Here is a 23,562-nt window from a genome sequence, read left to right as displayed (position 1 = left end):
CCGATGCCTCCAGGAACCCGCGGCTGGGTGCCCGGCCCCCCGCCCAGCGTCGTTGTCCTCTGGAGGCCACGCTCGGTTCTCCCACCGCCTCTGCCCTCCGTTCTGTTCTGCTTTTTTTTTCCTTGCTGCCCCCCCAGCCCCAGAATAATTTCCTTTGTGTAAACAGCTCTTCTAGTCAGGAAGCAATACCGTTTCAGGTCTGAAGAAAGGGACATCAATCTGGCCGAGGGCAAATTCAGTTTTACTGTATAAACTCGGCCGTGCAGCTCGGCCCCCCTCCGGCTGCACTGGCAGCTGAGGGCCGCGGTTTTCTAATATTTGTATTCTAATTTAATTGTTTTTAAAAAACGCAAATAAAAAAGGTCAAGGTGAAGCCACCGAGGCGTCCGCTTCTCTGTGCATTGGGGCGCTGGCCGGGGGTGAGGGGATCGAAGGACAAAAGCTCCCCGTGGACGGTCCCCTCGTGCAGCATGGCGTCGGGGATCCAAAAGGCGCGGCATTTGGTCAAACGCGGAAGGAAGGTTTCGCTTTGCACTGCTGGGCCCGGCGGGGTCTTTCCGCTACGCTGGGCGAGGAGCCGGGGCAGATCTGCCAGATCCAGGGTTGTCCCCGCTCGCCTGGGGAGCCGGGGAGCCGGTGGGAGGGAACTCGGACCACAGCCCCGAGAGCGCAGCAGAGCCGCCGGGCAGAGCCGCCGGGCGCGGGCCTGCAGTCAGACGGTAGCAAGTGTCGGCGAGGATGCGGAGGGGCTGGAACCCTCGCGAGGGCTAGCGCCCTGGAGGCCGGGACACCAGGTCCTCCGCCAGGTGACACACGGAGTGACCACGGGACAGCCATCCCCGTCCTAGGTTAGTGAGCCCAGCTCACATACAAACCCGCACACGCGTGTGCACAGCGGCCAGAAGGCGGAAACAGCCCCGCGTCCGGCGACAGGCGAATGGATAAAGGAAGGGTGTCCACCGCGTGCGGGCACACCCCGCCACCGCGAGCAGGAGCGAGGCGCCCACGCGCACGGCCCCGGGGACGGACCCCGAGCCCACGACGCTCAGGGAGGGAACCGGACACGGAAGGCCACGCGGGGTGTGAGTCCACGTGGCTGACGCGTCCACGGATGGGAAGGGGGCTCGCGGGACAGTGTGGGGGTGACTCCTAACAGGGATGGGTTTCTGGGGTTATGGAATGTTCTGAAACTAGACAGGGGTGGGTTCCTGGAAAATGCTGCAGGGGGAGTCTTGTGTGAGTACTATTTCAATTAAAAACAAACTCCTCCCTCCTGGCGGGGGTAGGGGGGACACAGGGCACGTGGGAAGAGGCCCTGGTGGGCTGGTGGCTGCCTCAGGCCGCTGGCCCCACCCCCCCTGTCTGCCTGTGTCTGCCCCCACGGGACCCCGAATCCCTCCCCGAGCCCCCGCTAGTGCTCTCCCAGGCTGTGGCATGGCCGTCCCACCCCTCGGTCCCCTCCATCACCCACCCCCTGCTCCCCCCTCGGGGCCCTGAAAGTGGCCATGTTTGGTAACCCCAACCCGGACGCGGAGGCTGCAGTCCCGGACCCCTCGTTGTGGGTGGGCAACAGCCCCCCTTCCTCCTGGGGGGGGGGGATGTCAGGGGAGCGGCCAGCGCCGATCCTTGATCATGTCATGGGGCCCAGTGTGGGGCCGCACCCGGGGGGCCTCCGACAGACTTGGGGCTCCCCAGCCAGACGCCCCGCCCCTGGCCTCCAGAAACCCTGGAGCTGGAGGTGGCCGAGAAGCCTGTCGGGCCAGTTCTCCCTGCCCGCCCCCCGGGGCCCCTTCCTGGTGCCACCTGCCCAAGCCGGGGCGTGTGGGTCACCTCCTCCGTAGGGGCCCCAGGCCTGCCAATGCTGGGGATCCCCACCGAGCCTGGGAGCCCAGAGCCCAGCTCCCACACTGCCTCCCAGGCCTGGCAGGAAGGGTCAGGCTGAGCACAGGGCCCCGACTGGTGTGGGCGCTTAAGGGCCAGACCCTTGGTGAAGGGGCCCCGGGGCCCCCCGTCCCCGCTCCCCAGCCTCCCCCCACCCACCGAACAAAACACAAAGAACATCAAAATCAGGCAAATGAGGCAGCAGCATTCGTAACAGGCTGCGTTTAGTGGTTTTTTATGTACAAGAAAAATGATTTTTTTGTCTGGTTTTTCATCTTTTGTCTTTTTGTTTTTGTTTTTTTTATTACTTTTAAAGCTTCTCCCCCCCACCCCCAAAAAGTGCATTTTTATCAATTGATTTTTTTTTTTTTTAAATCTCCCACACTTTATAAAGACTCTCAAATACAGTCTATGGAATGTCTGCTCTGTGCTCTGTGCCCCCGGGCGCCGCCCCTGCCCCCCATTCACCAGGCCCGGTCCCCCAAAGTCCAAGGCACCTCGTATCCGGGCCTGGGAGGGGCAGGGGGGAACCTGGGTATCTGAACCCCTGGCCGCGGCCTCCAGGCAGCCTCAACTCCGGGACGGGGGTCTCCCCGGCCCCCTCCATCTCCTGGCCCTGCCCGCCCACCCCCCATGTAAATCTATGCATTTAGTGCGAGCTAGTCTTAACTCTGAGGTTATGGTTCCCGGGGCACCTGAGCCCCCAGGCCCTGACCCGTCCTGCGCCAGCCACCCCTCCAGGAAGGCTGCTTCCTCAGCTTAAATAACTTTTTAAAATAAAACTGCAAATATAAATATCTTTCTTTCTCAAAAAATAGGATTTTTGCTTTTTTTGTTGGTTTTAAATTTTTTGTCCTGCTTTTCCTTTCACTCTGTCTGGCCTCCTACAATCCCGGCTGCCTGGACTGCCTCGGTCCTGGGGAGGGGAGGGGTCCCCGGGCCCCACCCCCTGTCTCGGTCCCACCGCGTCCCACACATCCGCCACGGCCCCCCCACCCCACTCCAGCCACCATCAGTGGGTCTCAGTAGTGCAAAAACTCCCCAGAGGGCCCTGGAAGGGACTGGGGGACCCTCCCCTCCCACCTGAGACCCCCTCCCCCCTGGAAGGAAGCAAAGGGACAGCCATGTACAAACGGAAACGGGATGAGATGGCCACATGGGGTCTCCTGGGCAAGCCACCCAACGGGGGCAGACTTTGGTACGGCCTGCTGGAGCCCCGGCTGGGCGCAGGCCCACACCGCGCCAGGCTGGGCCTGCTCCGGCACTTTACATTCACTGGGTTTTAAGGTTTTTTTTGTGTGTGTGTGTGTTTGTTTTTTTTTTTTTTTTGCCTTTTTTTGTTTTTTGTTTTTTTTTTCCTTAATCTCAAAAGGCAGGGTCAGGGTTGGGGTGGGGGGCTAGGCAGGGAGGAGTAGCAAGGGTGTTAACCTCTCTCCCAGGTCCTGCAGGCCCGGTGGACGACTCGGGGGGGGGCTCCGCCACCCCCACCCCGAGCGCCCCCCAGAGCCCCCCAACCCGGAGCCCCAGGCCGGGACCTCACTCTTGCACACGCGCGCACAACACACATCCACGCAACTTCACCAAGATGATGGAAATAACAATTTCGCTTTGTTTTTCTTTTTTTTTTTTTTTTTTGTACCAGGCAGTTAAAAAAAAAAAAACACCCCAAAAAAAGAAAACACAAAAAAACCCCAAACAACCAAACAAAAAAACGTTTTGCTGTGTCCCTTCTGACCAGTCAGCACGTTCCCCCTCAAATATTTTTTTTTGTTTGTTTGTTTCCTGAAACGTGAGAATTCAGCAGTATCTTTGGCAACACTTTATCACGACCTTAATTTAAAGAATAAAAATAAAATCGATCCACATCTATATACAGTATGTGATTGCGCAGAGTTGGGGGGGGGGGGCTGGGGTCCCGGCGCTGGGCCCATGCAGACGCTGCGGCCCTAGGACGGGCTGGCGGGCAGCAGGAGAGGGGTTAAGGCGGAGTGGGTGGGCAGGGCTGTCAGAAGCTGAGCTCAGAGCTAGGGGCAGGGGTTTAGTGCAATTCCCGAGGAAGTCTGTGTTAAAAGTGTGCTCGGCGGGGGTTCAGCCCTTGCCCCCGCCATAGTCCCAGAGGCCTCAATCCCCCAAGTCCAGTCGCCCCCACTGGCCAGGACGACAGCTGTGATTTTTCAGTTGGTTTTATTGCGAGGGGGTATACGGGTAGGGTGGGGGGGCGGGGAGAGGGCTGTCCCCTCAGGGAACCTCTCAGCTGGGGTGGGGTGGGGGGGGGAGGTCCCTGGCCTGGGCGCCCGAGCTCTCTGCTTGGCCTCCACAGATGGTTCTCTGAAAGAGCTCACTCCGTGACACCGGGGTGTGAGCAAGGCCACCCGGCCCTGGGCTCCCCTGCCACCCCCCCTCAGGAGGGGGGGTCCTGAGACATTTGGGGGGCTGACGGGCTCGGGGTGGGGGTGGGACACGAAAACTATCCTGTAGAAACAATGATGAAAGTTGCCTTCTTAAAAAGCTTCCCTTTAAAAAAAAAGAAAGAAAAAGAAGACGAGAAGACGGGGTCTGGGGCGCGGAGAGATGGGCCAGCAGCTGGAGGCGGGGAGCAGGGGCACCCCTCACCTTGGGCTTTGATGGGGAGGGGTCTCAGCTTGGCAGGGCGTCTATTTACAGGGTCCCACGCTAGGCATTGCATATGCGAGAGGGCGTTGGGGTGAGGGTGCCCTGGCCTCTGGCAACACGGTCCCCCCAGCCCTGGCCCCTGTCCGTGGCCTGTGGCTCGGTCAATACCGGGCCTTTGGGGAGCCAGAGGCTGGGGGGAGGCAGGTGCCAGCCCCCAGATTACAGTCAGTGCCTTTGAATAAAAAGAGGGGTGGCTGGGGGGGGGTGTAAGGCCCTGGAGGTGGGGCCCCGTCACCCACCTCGACGGGGATGGCATGTCCAAGATGGCGGCTCCTTGGTGGCCCACAAGGAAAGGCGGCCATGCTGGAGGGCGGGGAGCCCCGAAGTGGGCGAGGGACGAGGGCAGGGGCGGCAGGGAGGGGGCGTGGGGGGTGGGGGCTGGGGGCTGGGCTGCTCTGGCTGGTCGGAAGGCCAGCCCTCTCTCGGGCCCATCCCTGAGCTGGGGAGTCAGTAAGGAGGGTCCCCGCGGACACGGGTTGGCCATTGTGTGGCTGGTGGGTGATGAGACATCTCCAAATCAGAACCAAAAGGGGACAGGAGTGGGGGGGGGGGGGGGGGGGACACGGCAGAAGCACAAAAACCCCACGGTCCTGCCTGCAGGGCAGGCCCCCGTGGCAAAGCACGAAGACCACCTCCGAAGACCTCGCCCGTGCCTTCCTGACCCCCTCCTCACCTCGGGGAACAGAAGTGGATTCTGCGTCTGTGGTGGGTTTTTTTTTTTATTATTTTGTACAAAAATAAATTGACTTTTAGGAATTTCTTTTTGCTCTCTCGCTCGCTCGCTCTCTCTCGCTCGCTCGCTCTCTTTTATTTTTTATTTTTTTTGTCTTTTCGACTTTTCATAGAAGTTGGTTGTAACTTGTAAACATGTTTTTAAATTAAGAATTAAGATAAAGTATAGTACCCGTTCTGTTACAAAGTGCCAAGACTTCTATTTGTGGTTGGTTGTCTTTTTTTTTTGTTGTTTTTTTGTTTTTTTGTTTTTTTTCCTTTCATTTTGTAAAATCTTGTTTTTATTGCTTTTGTGACACTGGAACTTCTGGACTCTCTCCCCTCCTCCCTGCCACCATGAGACCCTGGGCTCTCTCTGCTCTGGGCTCGTCCACCCCACACTGTTGCCTGCTCCTCTGAGGAAAGTATATTTTATATATATATATCTATATATATCTATATATAAATTTTGTTTTTAAGGAGGAAAAGAAAAAAAAAATCTAAAAAGTGCTTTAAAAACTTGGGAGAGGGCAGGGGCGGGGGAGGGTGAAGACAAAAAAGTTTTGAATCTCCAAACGTCTCGTCGGGTCTGGGCGGCCTGGGTCAGGGAGCGAGGCTGGGGGGGGGGGGGGGGGGGGGGGGGCGCCCTGAGCAGCGGTCCGGGGTGGGGGTCCGCCGGGGTGTAAGTGCCGTGAAGGGAGGCGGCGGGAGCCCCTGGGAGCCGCCCTGGCGCCTCCACCACCCCCCCACCCCGCCGCCCCCCTCTCTCCAGGCCTGGAAATAAATAGATTTGTGTCACATCGGCCAGGAGACACAGAGGACCACAGGCAGGAACGGGAGGCGGGGAGGCCATCGGGGAGATGGAGGGGGGGAGACCCCCACTTAGTAAGTGCCCTGAGGAAGGAGGGTGGGGGTGGGGACAGGGTGCATTTTAACGTCCACTCACAGCGGACAGAGATCGTTTAAGGTCCTGTCTGAAAGACTCCTAGAAACCAGCGAGGGGATGAAAACAAAAGCCCGCCCCCGTCCCCAGTCCCCCGTGGCCACCCTCACCCCCACCAGGGGCCTGGGGCCCTGACCAGGCCTCAGAGGGGACCCCAGACTCCATGCCGGGGGATGTCCGGGGGCCTCCGAATCTCTTATGTCCCACAAAAACCCCAAACCGAGCCCCGAAACCCATCGACGGGGTGGGGGGACGGGGAGCCGGAGCAGGGGTGAGGGTCCCCGTGGAGGGAGAGAACATCATGAAGGAGAAAAATCTGAGAAAAGCACTACCCTAGATTCTGTGACGCTTCATATATATATATCTGTATATATATATATAGATATAGATATCTGTATATAGATAGATTTTCTTTTTTTGTGTTTTTGGGGGGGTGGTGGGTGATTTTCTCTCTCTCTGTCTCTCTCTGTCTCTCTGTCTCTCTCTCTCGGGTTTCTGTTTTCTCTTTTTGGTTTTCAGGCAAGTCCGGCCGCGAAGCTGCCGTCGGCGGTGGGCCCGCTGCCCCCGCCGCCCCCCCCTCCGCCAGCGCCCGCTACATTCAACCTGCTCGGGCCGTCGGGGCTGGCCGCCTCCTCGTCCTCCTCCTCGTCCTTAAAGTGCTTCTCCTGGCCGTTGCGCCGGGCGTCGGGCGAGCCGGCCGGGGCCGGGGCGCCGGGCGGCGCGGCGGCCCCCGGGGAGGGGTCGGGCCCCCCGAGCCCCCCGCCCCGCACGCGGGGCTTGCGGCCGCGGCGCGAGGGGACGCCGTTGCAGCCGTCCTTCTTGAGGTGTCTGTGCAGGTGGTCGGAGCGGACGAAGGTCTTACAGCAGCTATCGCACTGATAGGGGCGCAGGCCCGTGTGCACGCGCATGTGGTTCTTCAGGTCGTAGTTGTGCGCGAAGGCCGCCCCACACTGCTGGCAAAGGTATGGCTTCTCGCCCGTGTGCTTCCTCATGTGCACCTTGAGCTTGTCCTGCCTGTGGAGGGGGCGACGGGTCAGCGGGCACCGCCCGGGGCCCCCAGCCGCCCCCAGCCGCCCCCGCCGGCCCGGAGTTGGGGACGTCGGGGCAGGCGGGCCGGGGCCGTCCTGGGCGTGACGGTGCGGGGGGTGCACCGGGGGCCCACGGGGCGGAAGAAGGCCTCGGACCCCACGGGCTGTGCGGCCTCACGCAAATGACTTCTTACGCACAGGCGGAGGACGGTAAGGGGCTTCCGTCTGGGGCACTTACGGGGGGCCTGCTGAGTACCAGGCTCTATGCCGGGGGCTGGAATGCACTACAGGGCACAAGGCAGAATGCCGGGGGGCTCTGGTCATAGACCATAGAGGGTGGCCAGCTGTCCTGGCTTCTAACGCTGAAAGTCCTGCATCCCGGGCCAGCGAGTCTCCAGCCCACGGCCCCCAGTCCCTGTCAACTCTCCCAGCACCTCTGCCCCTCTCTGCTCTGGCCACACTGGCTTCCTAGCTGTCACCGCGACACGCTAAGCACGCGCCTACCTCAGGACCTTTGCACATGCTCTTCCTGCTGCCCGCAGCACTTTCTTCCCAGAGCTTCGCATCTGAATTCCAGCTCAACGGGCACTTCCTCAGAGAGGCCCCTCCCTGCTGCTACAGCCGCCCCACTCCACGTCCCTCATACCACCACCACCTGACTCTTCATCCGTGTGCCGGTTTCCTTGTTCCTCCTCTGTCTGCCTGACTGGATTGTGACCCCCAAGACAGCAGGGTCTGGGTGATTCCGGGGCCCCTCCGTGCCCATCTTGCCCCCTAGGGAACAGCATGGACCCAGCTCAGCCAGGGGCCTTTTGGCCCACAAAGCTGGTCAGGCCGGCTGCTGCTAGGCCCCCACTGCAGCCACTGCTCACACGTGGCCCCCGAGCCCTTGAAATGTGGCCCGTCCCAACTGAGATGCGCTAGAAGCGCAAAAGGCACCCCAGACCCTGAAGACTTCATCTGCTTAATGTAATGTAAAAAAGCGCATTTATGATTCGGCACATTGGTTACATGTTAAACGTAAAAAAAAAAAAAAAAAAAAAAGGATGTAAAATACGATTCAGATTACTTTCACCTGTTCCTTTTACTTTTTAAAAATGCGGCTATCAGAAAATGTAAAATCACAGGAGTGACTCACATGATGCTTTACTGCACTGTGTTGGTCTATAGTCACAGGAAAGGGCTCCTGCCTGGACCCACACGGCAGGGGCAGAGACCTGGGTCTCAGGAGCGCTGGCCAGCATCTGGCCCACTCCTTGCTGCAGCCTCTTGCACCCTACGTATGAGATACACTGAGTCTCTCACTTTTCAGACATGCCAGACTGGTCAGTGCCAGGGCTGACAAACTCCTATTCATCCTTCAAAGCCCCATCTCAATTGCCCTCCTCCTCCAGGAAGCCTTTCCCACCCCTCAGACAAAGACTTGGTCTCCCCTAGGCTCCCTTCAGCCCCAGGTCCCTCCCTCTGGAATCACTCACAGAGCTGGTGTCCTTACCTGCTCTAATGCTTTCCTGACTCCTTGCTGCTCTGAGGGTCAAGGCCTGGCCCTCTGCAACCATACCCCTGCCCATTCTCCAGCCTTCTTACTTCTAAGTGCGTCAAAAGGACTCAGGCCACAGTGAACTCATCGTTCCCCGGACTGACCGGGTCTGTCAGCAGTGAGGGGATGCAACTGCCAAGCTCCTTTCCTCTCACCCCCTCTAAGTCCACTAACATGGTCCTCCAGCTGCCTTGCCCAGATCCCAGCCCGGGACCAGGTCCAGAGGGGACAGCAGGGGCTCGGACTGTTCGAGCAGTGTGCAGAAATCTCCCCAGGTGAGACTCAGAGGCTCAGAGAGGGAAAGTGACCTGTCCCAAGTTGCACAGTGGGTCAGGGGCCGCACGGTGGTGGGGTGGGGGTGAAAGCAGCCTGTTTCGTCACCCCAAGCCCTGGTCCGGGTAATTATAGCCCCGGCTGCCACAGGTCCCGCTTACTCAACTCTTTAGTGTGACTCAGAGGGGCCCCTGGGCTCCCTGGCCTGGAGGAAGGCGTGGGGGCTGGGGCCCTGGGTTGGGGGCAAAGAGGAGCCGGGTGGGCACATGGGGGGGAAGAGGCGTAGCCCGGTGGCCCTCTCCCTGACTCAGTTTCCCTGACTGGCAAACAGGATCAGCCCGAGTCAAGCCGAGCCCTTGGTGGGGTGACCAAGAGAACAGCAGGTCGGAATGAAACCGCCTCGGGCCTGTGGTTAGGGGTGCTGGGGCGGGGGGCTCCAGGCCTCTGCTCAGCCTGGTCACCTCTCCAGACCGTGGCTTGCTGGACCTCTATCAAGCTGCCCCTCCTGGGCCCAGAGACCCCTGCGGGCAGGGCCCACAGCCACCTCAGGACTCCTGTCTGAAGGAAGAGGGAGGCCCCAAGACTACCAGCACCCCAATCTTACCGAAGGGGCGGGAGCTGGGCCACAAACTAGACTGCCTCCCTCCCAGCTGGCACCCTTTGCCCCTCGCCTGGGCTCCTGGGCCCTGCAGTCTGGGCCCTGCGGTCTGGGCCACACCCTCTTCTCCTGGCCTGCTGGGGAGGGGGCCAGGGGTCGGCCCCTAGGTCCTGTCCCCATGGGGCAGGGCCGGGAAGCTGGGACAATGGCCTCTTTCTTCAGCCTGGGTGGGCGTGGCTGGGGGAACCCCAGGGCGGGTGGGGGTAGGGGGTGATGCTGAGTCACCCAGCCTGGCCAGGCCCCTGCACGCCAGCCCCCCACCCCCACTGGGCCGGCCCTCGAGGCCCGACCAGCCAGCTCTGGACTCTTAAGATCCAACCACAAATTCCCCTAGCCTGGCCTCCGACTCCTCCTGCCTAGAGCCCAAGCCCAGTGGCTCCTAGGCCCGTTTCCCTCCACGGGCTGTGGTGACCCCCAAGCTCCACTGGCCTCAGGGCCTTTGCACTAGCTGTTCACGTGGCCTTCCCCTTGCCTCCTCGGGGTCTCAGCTCTGTTTAAAACAGCGGCCGCCCCCCAACCTTGTTCCCTGCAGCTCTGCCAACTCGCGTTACTAATTCTGTGGTTTCATCTCAGACGCGCCCCATCGCCCCCACGGGGACTCTAGCACGTCTCTGCACTCCTGGGTCCCCACGGCCTAGAACAGGGCCCGGCACCCAGCAGGTGCTCTGTTAAGTGCTGGCCGAAGAGAGCGAGTCCCCGGGGCTCCCGGGAGACTCAAGGAGATCACACGGCTCCCCGCGCCCCACGGGGCAGCCACCCTCTCCCAAGGCAAACATCCGCCTGGAGCGCAGACGAGAAGAACCACCCCCGGGAAAAGAAGAAGAGCGACTCCCTGCGCCTTCCCTCGAGCCTCGCGTGGCTCGGCCCCGCCGCCCGCACGCTCACCCCGGTGAGTGCCTGAGCTCTCCCCGCCACCCGAAGGCTGGTCCCGAGGGGTGCAGGGGAGGCAGGCGCCCAGAGATGGAGGAGGCCCCCTCCCAGGCAGGACAGCGCCGCTCCTGCACGTGCAGGCGGTGTATGTGTGCGGCGGGGGAGGGGTCCACACGGGGCTGCAGTTGCAGCAAAGGGCCCCCCGCCGCCCCCGCCGCCCCCCGCCGCGGTGCCGCCGGCTCACCTGGTGAAGCGGACCTTGCAGATGTTGCACTCATAGGGCTTCTCCCCGGTGTGGGTCCGGATGTGCCGCGGCAGCTTGCCGGCGCCCTGGATGACCTTCTCGCAGATGGGGCACTTCTGGAAGGCCTTGGCCCGGATCTTCTTTTCCACCTTCTGCGACCAGGCCGGGTAAACATCCCCGTCGTGGGCGCCGCTGAAGTACTTCAGGTAGTAGTCCACGACGCCCTTGTCGTCCGCCCGCGACTCGTCGTCGCTGTCCCCCGCCGCCGCCGCCGCCCCCGCCCGGCCCACTGATGACATCATCTGCTGCAGCAGCGTGCTGGCCGCCAGCCCGTCCGTGTCGGGCCCGTCCCCGTCCCCGTCCTCGGCCGCACCCGACAGGAAGCCCGGAGAGTCGCCCGGCTCGGGGGCTGCCTCCGACAGCGAGGCCGCCTCCTCCTCCCCGCCCCGGCCATAGTGGCCATTCTGCGTGGCGGTGGCCGGCGGGGCCACAGGGGGCGGGAAGAGGCCCCCGGCTGGGGCGTCCTCGTCCCGCTCTGGCCACAGACCTGGGTTGCTGTCGCCCTCGTCCCCATCCCCAGCCGAGGGCCGATCGGCCGGCGGTCCCGGCCCGTAGAAGTCCAAGCCGTTGCAGTCACCGGTGGCCACGGCGGCCACGGCCGCGGCCACGGCCTCCTTGGTGGCATCCAGGTCGTCGTCGGACGCGCCGAAGGCAGACCAGGGGAAGGCGGCGGCGGCGGCGGCGGCGGCAGGGGGCAGGCTGTTCATGGGGTTGCTCTGGAAGAACTCGAGGTACTCCTTGGCCCGGAGGAGGTTCCGCTGGTCGGTCTGATCTACGAGGTCCAGCTGCCCGGCGTCGGCGCCCGCGTCGGCCGCCAGGATCTGCCGGTCGAGGAGGTCGGCGCAGACATGGCTCACGGCGGGGATCTCGAGCAGGCGGGCGGCGCTGAGGATGTCGCCCACGTTGGCCGTGCTGACGGTGAGCGTGGCCGTGTAGGCGAAGTCCATGAGGGCCGTGAGCGCCTCGGCGCTGACGAAGTCGATCTCGTACACGTTCTGCTGGTCCACCACGGCGCCCGACGTGAACAGCTTCTTGAAGTACTGGCTGCAGGCGGCCAGCACGGAGCGGTGCGTGGGGAACTCTCGGCCCTCCACCAGGATCACCACGTCGCACAGCAGGCCCTGCGTCCGCTGCTCGTTGAGCCCGCTCAGGATGTCGCTGCTGTGGTCAGGGAACGGGATCCCGATGGGGCCATCCACGCCGCCGGCCATCTTCCGCGCCGAGACCTGCAGCGCCGGGGAGGGAGGGGGTGCCCGTGAGGATGCGGGCCGGGGGGGGCACGCCGGCCGGGGCCGCAGACCCTCGGAAAGGAGCGCCCCGCCCCCGGCCTCAGTTTCCCAGCTGGGCGCCCCAGTTCCGCGTCATCCGTTGGCAAAACCCACGCCGGGTGCTTCAGAGACGGACCCTGGCGCCCCCTCCGCCACTAGAGGGCCCACCGCACCCCCCGTCCAAGGGCTGAGCTGAGGTGGGATGCGCACACAGTAGGTGCTCAACCAGCGCCTCACGTGACTTGCTTCCTAACGAGTCCGAGCGCTGGCTTCCGCCCGCAGCCTCCCAGGAGGCAGGGACACAAGGCGCCCACCGTGCGCCGTCACACCCGCGCCCCCAGCGGGCCCCGGGCAGCACCATCCCCGCTGTGGGAGGCCGGAAACCAGGACCCAGGCGGGAGCTGTGCCCGCGGCCCGGCAGCTGCAGCCCAACTCGAACCTCGGCTGCGTGACCTGAGGGTCTGTGTCCGCCTGGCCCCTTGGCCTCTCTGACCCTCACTCCTGCCTCCCAGTGAGGCCCGGTTCTCTTTGGCGGGGGGGGGGGGGGGGGGGGGGCTCTGAGTCAGAGGGAAAGGGAGAGGCCGAGGCCCAGGGACCAGGCTGGGGTCAACAGGCCGTAGGCGTGCCCCGGAGGGGCAAAGCCAGGGACGACGGCACAACAAACCCCCTCCTGCCCCGGGGAGCCCCCACCGCGCGGCCTGGCCCTGGTCGAGTAATGGGGGAACAGCCTGACACTCCTTTTCCCTGCCCACCCAGGCTGAACCCCACGAAGGTGGAACGGGGGGGACAGGGGCTTCCTGTCCACCTCAGGCCCACCCAGCCCCTCCCCAACTCTTGGCCACCCTGGCCACTGCTGTTCCGGCCCAGGGCCTCAGTCTCCCCATCCGTCAAATGGACAGAGGCCTTTGGAAGAGCTGGTCATGGCGGGGGGCGGCACTCTGTCTGTCCTGCCCCTCTCCCCCACTCCTTTTTTCCGCCTTCCCCTGGGCTGTGACTCATCCACCCACCCGGGCGCTTGTGCAACCCTCTGGCTCCTGTCCCCACCCCTCCGCCCTCTCTGGGGAGCACCCGGCTGCCCCAAGCCACCCAACACAACCCACATTCCTCTGGCTGGTCAGCTCTCAGGACAGAGCCCCCGGACATCTCCCGGGACAGGGACGAAGCTGTGCCTTCCCTGGCCACCTCAGGAACCCCCAGCCCCCAGTGCGGAGCAGCCCAACACAGGTCGAACCCAGATCCCTCCCACCTTGAGGGGCCAGGCTGGCAAGGGACCCCAGGGTTGGTGTGGCCGGACCCAAGGCCAGGGCAGGACCGTCCCAACCCTGGGCCGCTCTGGGAACAGGGTCCAGGCCCTGGGGCTGACACAGAGGTCTTTGTGCGGCCACTCAGGCACGTACTACACTTCCCAGGATGCCTCTCTCTGCGGCCCGCCCCCTTTCCCGCTGACCACACCAGCTGCTCCGTTCCCCGCTCTGTTCCGCCAGCCCGTTGGCGGAGGGGGGAGGCTCAGATGTGGCTGCTGGGAGCAGGAAGATGGGGGGCTGACCCCATCTGAGGCTCAGCCCCGGGAAGCCTCGGAGGAGCCCCTATGGCGGCTTCCACCCCCTGCCACCATCTGCTGTCTGGCCCCAGGCCCCAGGGAGCAAGTGGGCAGATGGGCTCCGGATCAGACTGGCCTCGGCCCTCCTCACCCCCTTCTGATCCGCCTCAAGATGGCCACGCTGGCCCTGCTCGCCATCGTCCCCCCAGGTGCCCCAGCGTCTCCTCGGACCAAGGTGTCTCTGGGGGCCTCGAGGTCGGGACCTGAAATGGTTCAGATGATTCACCAGCCGCCCCCTCCACGGCCGCTCCGCCCCCGCCCTCCCACGGGCACTGAGGCCGCCGGGCAAGAGGGCTGGCACAGCCCTACATCAAGGCCGAAGATGCCCTGGCTCTCATTTGCTGTAAACCACCCGGCTGGGAAGGAGGCAAACTTGGGCCTCAGACCTGGCGTGGGGCACCGGACCAAGCCCTGGGGTCTGCGTGGGGTCCGAGAGTTTCTCTTTCCCCACATAACCATAAGGGATCCTCCCGCAAAGGGCCAGGCCTGGGAAGATGGATGCCGGCCAAAGAAACCCCCCCGCCCCCGTGAGAGCAGCATGACCCCCACCAACAGAAGAGAACACAAAGGCCCAGATACACTTGGAATCCTAGCCAAGGGCGCCCGGCAAGCCTGACCCTCAGGGTCTGGCCTCCCACCTCCCCGCTCCCCCCACCTGCTCAGCAAGCCGTCACCTTGTCCCTCACCCTGGAAACTAAACTGGCTCTGCAGACACCTGGCCCACACCCTCTCTCCAAGAACACATGCCACCTGCCCGCCACGCCCTGGGCCACTGTCCCCACCCAGGCCTCTTGGGGCCCTCCCTCTAAAGAGGCAGAAGACCACGTGAGATGGCAGAGGGAGGGCAGCTGAACCCCCCCTGCTGGGTCAGGTGGGCTCGGGCAGTAAACAGCCCCGTCTGCTGAACACGCACTGTGCACCGCATCTTCTCACCGGGACAGCCTTGTGGCTGCCTGCGCTCTAACAGGCCCGGCTGGCACCTAGCAGGTGCCCCCACACCAGGTGGTTTCCTTGGCAATGACAATCCAATGAAACTGCTCTCCTCCGGGAAGCCGCACCCCCACGCCGGCCAGGTCCCCACCCTCAGCGGCAGGCCAGGGTCCCCGAGCTCAGGCCCACACCTACCCGGCCCATCTTTCATCAGAGCTCCGCCCCCGCGCTCGCCTCCGTGGGATTTCCGGGGCGCTGGGTGCTGACTCGGCGGCCGAGGGGCAGGCCTCAGCAGGCTCCTCCCGGGCTAGAGGTGGAGCACCCCTTCCCTTCTGTGTTCCCCCCGCACTGCCGTGGGCGCACAGTAGGCGCGCAGCAAACCGGATGACCCAAAGACCACAGAGCTAGGCGCTGGAGAGAGCCCACACCCAACCCCACCCACCTAGCTGGCGGGCTCCCCACCCCCCAGTCCCACCTCCCATCTAACCCGGGGTCGCTTGCTGCACTTTCTCCAAGGCGGCAGAACCCAAGCCGGTTTCGGCCCTTGAGGGGCCTCCTCTGTGCCCCGGACATTTCACGAACTAATTGAGGAACGAACCGGGCATCTTGACTTCATCCTTCCCGCTGTAACCCTGGGCTTTACAGACGAGGAGAGGCTCAGAGCAGTGAGCAGACTCGGGCAAGGTCCCACAGCAGACCAGCTGCCAGGCTGGGACTCAGACTCTCGGACCCAAGCTGCGGCCACTCAACTGCTGGGGCACCAGGGTAAGGTCACGAGCGCCTTCCCCTGGTCCCAGGAGTAGCAGGTGTCACCCAGGAAGGACCCCAGGATTGTGGGAAGGGCGTCCTGAGCATGGGCAACAGCAGAGGCCAAGGCCCGGAGGTGGGCGCCTGGGAGAGAGACAGGGAGAGGAGGCTGTATCTACCAGGTTTCCCAAGGTCAGGCGCAAGGTGAGGGCTGGGGCGGGTCTCCTCCTCCTCCCTGCACTCCTCAGGAAGGAGAGGGGGCGGCCAGCACGGGGTGGGCAGGTAACTGCCACCTGACATCTTCCTGGAGGAGTAGGGGGCAGCCTAATGAGGGGTCAAGGCCTCTCCACCCCCCCCACCCACGGAGAGTACGACAGGAAACCACAGGGGACTCTAACACCTACTATGTGCCACGCACAGCAGCTTGGGCCCACATCCCGGCTCTTGCACTTCCAAAGGTAGGACACTGGGCAAGAGGCGGTGCCTCTCTGCCTCGGTCTCCTCAGAGGTCACGACAGCAGCAGGGGGACTGAGGCTGCTCTAGGCCCAGGGTCCCGCTCTCGCCCACTGGGCCAACTCCTCCTGGGGACCTACTGTGTGCCGGCACCGGTCCCCGAAGGCCCACTGAGGCTGTTTACTGTCCCCCTCCTTGTGCATGGGGGGCTTTGAACTTAACCTCTGAACGTTACTGCAGGAATTCAACCCCTTCCCCACCAACAAGGTGTCAGGGGAGTGTGGGGGGGGCCCCCAGGAGGAAGCCAGGGGAGAGGAGCCGACACCTGGAGGGGAAAACCAGGCCCAGAGAGGGCGGGTGGCCGGCCCAAGGTCACACAGCAAGTCTGGTGCCCAGGTGCCGTCGTTGCCAGGCCCACGCCCAGCCGCCCCCGCCCCCTCACAGGCCAGCGGCCTGTGTTGCAAGGTTGGTCCCAACGGGTAACCCCGCCCTGACCTGGTGCCAAGCCCTGCCTGGCCCGGTCCCCGGCCTGGGGTTTAATGGGACAGGAATGCAGCGTCCCAATTAGGGAGTGGGGGGCACCCATGGCCCGGCGTGGCTGCTGGGCTGCCAGCCCGCCTGTCCTCATAGGCCTCCCTCCAGGCCAGACACCAGCAAACAGGCCCTCGGCCATTTTATGTGTCCATTTATTGCCCTAAATGGGGAGGGGCTTCCTGCCCAGGCCTTAAAGGGCCAGAGGCAGGAAGGCTGCGGGCCCAGTGGGAAGTGGGGGGGGCGGGGAGGGGCGACGAGGAGGTCATGGGGATCCCATCTGACCCCCAACTCATGGGTGGGGCTGAGGCTCACCCTATTCCCACGCTCTTGAGTGCTGTCAGGGGTCAGGAAGTAACAGCCCTGACACCACACTGGGCGCCAAGAGGAAGCCCAGGGAAGGCAGAAGCCGTTCATGGTGAGTTAGAAGGAATGAGCTTCCCATCACCTGGGGTAAGTAAAGCCAGGCTTCACAGAATCCCATCACTTCCTACCCCACCTGCTCAGGCTGCACCTGCTTGTACAAACTGCCCTAAGAGGCCTGGGTGGCCTGTAGGAGCTGGACTCCTCTCTACCTCCAGACCCTGAGGCCTGCTTGTTCCCAGGAGGTACCGGACCACCCCAACCCCCGCCCCCCGCCCGAGCAGCCGGAGGCCTCAGCCTGGAAGCCCCAAAGGGGAGCTCAGCCCATCGGGGCCCTAGTGTCCTGTGCCCACAAACCCGCCAAGTCCCCTCCCATCAAACACATCCTGATGGGAGGTGGGACAGGGCCTTGTTTTCCAGTTAAACCAGAAAGGCGTGGGTGGGGACACTTCCACTGAGTGGCCGTTCACAGCCTGCTGGGGGGACAGATGGAGGGGCTGGTCCTTTGGCCATGCTCCTCACAAGCGCCAGATTCTCCACAGGGCATCTTCCGCGCTTTGGTGCGCCGGACTCAGGCCCCGGCCCTGGCCCCGAGGGGAGGGGCTGCTCCCCCACAGGCTGCCAGGCAGCAGGGTGGGGGGCTGATGTCTCAACATCAAGCATCACAGGGTCTGTAATCATTGCCCACTTTATAGGTCGGGAAACTGAGGCTCAAGAGAGGGGAAGGGACTTGCCCAGGGTCACACAACAGAGCTGAATTTTAACACAAGCCCACTGGCTCTGTACTAACTGGTCCTTCCAGGGCTCCGTCCCCCCCCCTCCCCCACACTGCCCCCGGGGCACCAGCAAGGGACTAAATCCCCCTCCCGTGGGGGCCTTGGGGCTGAGGACAGCTTATTCTCACGCCCCCTCAGAGCTGCCTTGTGATAGCCCAGAAAAGGGAGAGGTTTGCCTGAGGTCACACAGGGAGCCTGGGGCGGGACCGGAGTCGGGCTGACATCTGTGAACTCCTGGCATCTGTGAACTCCGGGGCAGGGGCCCCGGAGCCCTGGTCATCAGGACAGGGATGCAGCAGGGGCTCTCCCAGGCCCTGACGCAGCACGGCAGGGACCCAGCAAATGCTCCTGGGGCTCCTGGGGAATCGCTGACCAAACCCTCGGGCCAACAGATTTGGGCTGACAGCAAGACTGAGGCTGACAAGAGGGGCAGTGACCTCCGCAGGGAGGCCTCGGGTGGAGGAGAGGGCTGGGCTGAGGCTGGACCACACTGGCCCCCACCCAAGCCTGTTCCTCTGGTCCCCGCTGCCCAGGGCTGTTGCGGGGCAGTTTATGGCCCGTCAGGTGCCTGGAGCACAAGGTGACAGGTGGGGGTGCTGCGTGTCTCAAGTGGCTGGCCTGGACACACTCCAGCAGAATCCCGCTGGCGCCCTGAGTTGACCGGGGTGCTCCCTCCACGAGAGCGGGAAGGAACAGGAACACAGATAGATCTGCAGGCACCCACAGAATACCCCATAACCCCATTTTACAAGGGGGGACACCCAGACTCCCAAGGGCCGAGGGGCTTGTCCAAGGTCACAGAGCGACTAGTGGGCTGTCATCTGAAGCTCCCGCAGACCTCAGGCCAGCTCTGCTGCAGAGGGGCTGGCCCTGAGACTTGGCTTTGTCGAGGTGACCTCGGTCATCTCAGGTATAAAGGGTCATAAAACCCGGAGAGCCCTGCCCGTCTCCAGGGGCCAAGGTGCCAAGGTGCCGAGGTGAGGGACTGTGGCTCAGAGGGGAAAGGCCCCAGCAAGCCATAAAAGTGCCTGCCACAGAAGGCTGGGAGGCGAGAGGACAGGGGCTCATGCTGTGTGACCTTGGGCACCTTGCTGGCCCTCTCTGAGTCTCACTGTCCTCTTTCATGAGCCGCAGGAAAGCTCCATTTGGCCTACAGGCGCCTGCTCTCGACCCCCAGGCCCTCTGGAAGACAGGTGGGCGGGCGCCCCTCAGCTGAGAGGAAGGAAGACTGGGCCTCATCCTGAGCCGGGAGGCAGGACCACGATGGTCAGACCCAGCTAAAGCGCGATGACCTTGGGCTGCTCTCTGCTTCCCCCTGGGCCTCGGTCTTCCCGCCCACGGCACCAGCTCCCCGGGGTTGCTGTAAGCCCCGCGCAGGGCTCCTCTCCCAGCCTTGGTTTCCTCGTCCGGCAATGGGGACTGCCACCGGCCTGCACCAGCGGTAGGTCAGAGGGCCCCGAGGAAGAGAAAGCAAGGAAAAAGGCAAACACGGGTCCTTGCTACTGCCTCGGGAACCTTCCCCGCTGGATGGAGGCTGAGCTCTGCCGGGCCTCAGTACCCCACACAGAGCAAAGGGTGCACCAGGGCTCCGAGGCCACCCTAACGCTGCTTCTCCCAGGGCCTGCGTGCGCTCAGAGTTTCGTGGCGCCCGGCCCGGGCCAGGGTGCTGACTGGCCACCACGCAGCCAATCAGAACTGAATAATAAATACCCCCCCAAAGTGACCCACGAATTAAAATTTCAGTGTCCCCGTTGGCTCCTCTTTCCTTCATTAGGCATGCGGATCCCAGGGCTTCGCTCTTCCAGTCACTGGCTCCTGCCCCCCCTTCTCCCCGAGGCTCCCGTCTCCACAGCGATGGGAGGCGGTAAACAGAGCCCCGAGCCCAGCCGACAAGTGCCAGGCCCGGTGTGCTCCGCGGGGAGGGGAATGCCCCCTGCCCGGAGCCCTCCACCGGCAGCAGCAGGGCCCGGCCCGGACCCCCCCGACCTCTCCCAAGACCGGCTCTGCCAATAGGAAGTGATCGGCGGGTCCTGCCGCGGGCCCCCCAGTGGGGGAGCGGCACACTCAGGGTTACGCCCTGGCCCTGTTGTTGGGGGGGGGGGCTGACATGGAATCCCGGATGCCCTCTCCAGCCGGGCCTGCTCCCGGAGGCAGCTGGCAGGGAGGAGGGGGGAGTAAACCAAGCCCGCCACCCATGGGTGAACCAAGTGGGCACGCCCGGGGAAGGGGCGCAGCGGCTCTCTCACTTCCGCCGCCTGGCTACGGCGACAGAGACGAGTTGTCGGCCTCCCCCCGCCGCCACTCAACTGCTGGCTGCATTCCCCAAACATTTCGCGGGCGCCCACTGGGTGCCCGGCCGCGTCGGACAGCAGTCTCTTGCTGCGGTCCACCGGGCTCCCCCGCAGCCAGCCAGCGCGGGCAGTGCCTCCCAGAAGCCGCAAAGGCCTGTGCCCGGGGGTGCACCCAGCCCCAGCGCTCAGCTCAGGTCCCGGCCTGCTTCCCAGGCCTGGGGCTGGGGGAGGGGGCTGGTTCCCAGGCCAGGGAGGGAGGAAGAGCGAGGGAGGGGGCCGGATCCCACCAGCTCACCCCCTCCTCTGCCGGGGCTCAGGGTTCGCACGTGGTGGTGGCGTCAAGGGGAAGGAGGGGGGTCCGGGCCACAGGAGACGGGGTCACGCGCTTTGGGGGCGCGGGCGGGGGGAGAGGGGTGCTCTCCGCCCCCTCCCCGGGGGCCGGAGCCGCGCGGCTGCGCGGGCGGGGCCAGGGGCCAGGCCGGTCCCCCCACCCAAGGCTGAGTCAGGCCCGGGCGGGGGCAGGAAGCGGCCCCCTCCCCCGCCCCGCCTGCAGCGCGCGGCCCCCGCCCCGGCCCGCGGGCCCCCGCCGCGCCGCCCGCGCGGGGGGCTCCTACCTCCTTCCCGGGGCAGCGGCGAGGGGGCCCGGCCCCGGCGGCGGCGGTGGCGGCGGCGGCGGCTGCGGCTGGGCTGGCTCCCTCCGAGGGGCCGGGAGGCGGCAGTGAGCCTGGCCCCGCGCCACCCCCCGCCGCCGGCGGCCAATCCCCACCCGGGCTGGGGGGAGGGCGATGCAAATTACCCCGGATCTGGGTCCGCCCGCCCGCCTCCCCCACGCCCGGGCCCGGCCTGCACTAGGCCGCGCATCCCCGGGCTCGCTTGCGCCGCGCGGCCCGTCGGGCCGCCGCCCTCCCCGGGGAGCGCCGGGTGGGTGACCCCCCCCCGGGGCGGGGGGCCGAGGGGAGGGGGGCTGGGGACGGTTACACAACCAGGCGGGGAGGGGCCCCGGGGCGGGGAGGGGGCCGGCCCGCGGGCCGCGCAGCCGGAAGCCGGGGACCGCCACCGGCCCCCGGCGAGGGGAGCCCGGCTTCAGGCCCCGCCCTCGGGCCGGCTCGGCCCGCCCCCGCGCCGCGCCGCGCGATCGGTCCGCGCCCATTGGTTCGCCGGCCCGCCGCTCACCGCCCCTCCTCCGCACCGCCCCTACCCGCGGACCGCGGCGGGCCGCCGGCGCGAGGCACCCTGGGACTTGTAGTCCGAGCCGCCTGCCACCTGCCAACCGCAAGCGGCGGGGGGACTACGACGTCCAGAAGCGCCCGCGGCCGCGCCCGCCCACCGGGACACTCCACCCCTTCCCCCTCCTTTGCAAAGCCCCCCTCCCTGTTTTTTCAGCCCCCTCCCCCCCCCATCCCCCATGGAGCTCAATCCTGGCCAACTCCAACGTATGCACGCAGCACCGAATAGGCCCCCGGGGGGCGAGAGCGCCCCCAGTACCTAGCTGCAAACTTAGCACGCGACGCGCCCCCCTATCTCCCCACGCCGGTTTCCCCCACCCTCAATGCGGCCCCGCTTCCCCTCCCCCGCTCCCCGCGCGCCTGGGATCCCCGAAAAGCCATGCACCCGGGTGGGGGGGGCTGGGGCACAAGCCCGTGCACTTCGCCCCCAATCCCCCTTCTCGGGCGGCGCCCCCTCCCCGCGCTCGGGATCCAGGGCGCCTCCAGCCTCCGGGCAGCTGCCAACCACCCCCTCCTCTGAAACTTGCGGAACGTCCGCGGTTCTCCTGATCTCCCCTTCCCGAGAGGGCAGAGGTGGGCGCAGCGCCCCCGGCCCGTCCCCGCCCTGCACCCCGTACGGGGGGCCGCGCCGGGCGCTGACTTACCTCGCGCGGCCGGGCCGGGGCCGGGCCGGGCCGGGGCGCGAGGGGCCGGGGCCCGGAGTTGGGACTGGGCTCCTCGGCCGCTCGCCTCCGGGGTCCGCGTCTCTCGCTCTCCGCCTCTCGCGCTCTCCCCTCGTCGCTCCCTCGCTCCGGCGGCGGCGGCGTCACTGCCCCTACAGTAACTGTACAGTACAGCCAAAGCCCCGTATGATGCTCGCGACTCCCTTCCTGGTTTCTCCGAGGGCAAGAGGGGTCCTCCCTTGTCTTAAAGGTGCCGCAGCCGCCGGCCCCCCCCCCACGCCCAGCCTGCCCCCCCCACCCTGGCCTCGGAGGCCAGAACAGGCTCGGCAGGTCCCCTCTTGCCACGTCTCTGCCCTCCCGTGGGGCTTCGCCCGCTGCGCCGGGGAGACCGGGCTGTTATTAGGTTTTGTCAAGTTGGGGGGGGGTCCAGCCCGCCCCCGGCGCGCCCCCCCTCCTATGACCTCTCCGCCCCGCTGCGCGGCGCCGTGCCAGCTTGCCAGCTTATCTGGCCCCAGAGCTCCCCGGGGCGCGGGGGGAGCGGGCCCCCCGGGGTGGAGGGGGGGTGGGGGCCTCCAGATAAACAGGCCCCCAGCCTCTGCGCAGGGGCGGGCGCGGGGGGGCGCGGGCTTTGCCCCCGACGCCCGGGGCGTGGCAGGATGGCAGCGGGGGCGGGGAGGGCTGTGCGCACTGCGAGGACCGACGCGGGCGTGGGTCGCAGCGGCCGGGGCTGCTGGGGGTGGGTGGGGGGCGAGGGAGTGGGGACCCCGGGCCAGGCGCCCGCCCTCCCGGGGCCTCAGTTTGCCCAGCCGCAGAAGGGACCCGGGGGCGGGTTTTCGAATGACGGCTTGGGTCCGCTGGGCTCCTGGGTCCCTAAATGAAGCAGCCAACCTGCCTGCCCGCGATTATATAAAAGAGTCGCCTCCGCCCGCTGCGCCAGGGGCGTAGCGGGGGAAGGGGTTGGCGAGGGGCGGGCTGGGCGGTTGTTTTCCCGGCTTTCCGAGTTCCCCCACCCAACTGCGGGCCGCTGGGCTGGACGGGGACCGGGCCCCGGACGTCTGGGTCCTGCGGGCCGCTCTCGCCGGGGTCTGCGTGGCTCCGGAGGGGCAGCGATGGGGAGTGGGGAGGCGTTGGCTCAATCCAACTTTTTTCCCTGTCCATTTCTCCCACTTCCTCCCCGGTCGTGGGAGAGGTCCGGCGGGGGACGGGGGAGGGGGAGGAGGGGACGAGCGTCGAGAACAGCCTGACCCGGCCCGGCCGGCTGCCCGCTGCACACAGTAGGCGCCTGGGGAGGGCTGGCTGGTGCGACCCGCCGCGTGGGGGGCTCTGCGCCTCAGTTTCCCCTTCCTCCCTCCCTTGGACGGAGAGGGCTGGCACCTGCTTAATAGCTGCCTTTCACTGAGCGCTTCTCGAGTGGCTGGCTCTGTCCGGGGTCCTGTTTACCTCCATTCTAACATCTAATCTCATTATACTCATTTATTGCTATTATCATCACCACCATTACCTTACGGGCAGGAAACTTGGGTGAAGTGGACTCAGTCTGTCCTTCTCTGACTTCAAAGCTTCCCACCGCCCCTTGTACTTTATTACTTCTGCGCACAACATATTAAAGGCGCCTTTCAACTCCCAAACGGGTTGAATCGGCTTTTGTAATAATAATTTGGCTTCAAGGGGAAACCCGGGAGGCCCCCAGAGGGGAAGTGACAGCCCCAGGTCTTGCAGCCTGAAACCAGCCCCTAATAGGTGGGAAGGGACCGAGGGAGGGGCCACGAAGGTCTGGGGTGAGGGTGGAACCCAGGGACTTTGCTCTAACGACCCTGCCTGGGACGTAAGCCC

At 65.0% G+C, this 23,562-nt stretch overlaps 1 protein-coding gene across 3 annotated transcripts; it reads right to left on the bottom strand.

The window, feature by feature from the left end:
* Window positions 1-2,088: 2,088 nt before the first annotated feature.
* Window positions 2,089-22,279, bottom strand: ZBTB7A (zinc finger and BTB domain containing 7A). Of its 3 annotated transcripts, none has more exons than XM_034998689.1 (3): window positions 21,712-22,279; window positions 10,822-12,107; window positions 2,089-7,222 (listed from the first exon to the last, which is right to left on the bottom strand). In XM_034998689.1, the coding sequence occupies exons 2-3, from the start codon at window positions 12,090-12,092 to the stop codon at window positions 6,724-6,726; spliced, it is 1,770 nt and encodes a 589-aa protein (XP_034854580.1). In that variant the 5' UTR covers window positions 12,093-12,107; window positions 21,712-22,279; the 3' UTR covers window positions 2,089-6,723. The 3 variants fall into 3 exon arrangements, with proteins under 3 accessions (XP_034854580.1, XP_034854582.1, XP_034854581.1); XM_034998691.1 differs by lacking the exon at window positions 21,712-22,279 and adding an exon at window positions 20,456-20,721; XM_034998690.1 differs by lacking the exon at window positions 21,712-22,279 and adding an exon at window positions 13,841-14,847.
* Window positions 22,280-23,562: the final 1,283 nt, after the last annotated feature.

The sequence above is a fragment of the Mirounga leonina genome, unplaced genomic scaffold (assembly GCF_011800145.1).
Source record: "Mirounga leonina isolate KUSES-001 unplaced genomic scaffold, KU_Mleo_1.0 Mir_94, whole genome shotgun sequence".
Classification (NCBI taxonomy): domain Eukaryota; kingdom Metazoa; phylum Chordata; class Mammalia; order Carnivora; family Phocidae; genus Mirounga; species Mirounga leonina.
The sequence above is the reverse complement of the archived record's forward strand: the minus strand, read 5'-3'. Positions and strand labels throughout refer to the sequence as shown.

Excerpts from the sequence above, each read along its gene's own strand:
- ZBTB7A (XM_034998689.1), bottom strand. The coding sequence starts at position 12,092 with ATGGCCGGCGGCGTGGATGGCCCCATCGGGATCCCGTTCCCTGACCAC. Across the intron at positions 7,223-10,821 it reads TGCAAGGTCCGCTTCACCAG|GCAGGACAAGCTCAAGGTGC; the intron begins GTGAGCCGGCGG and ends CCCCCTCCACAG.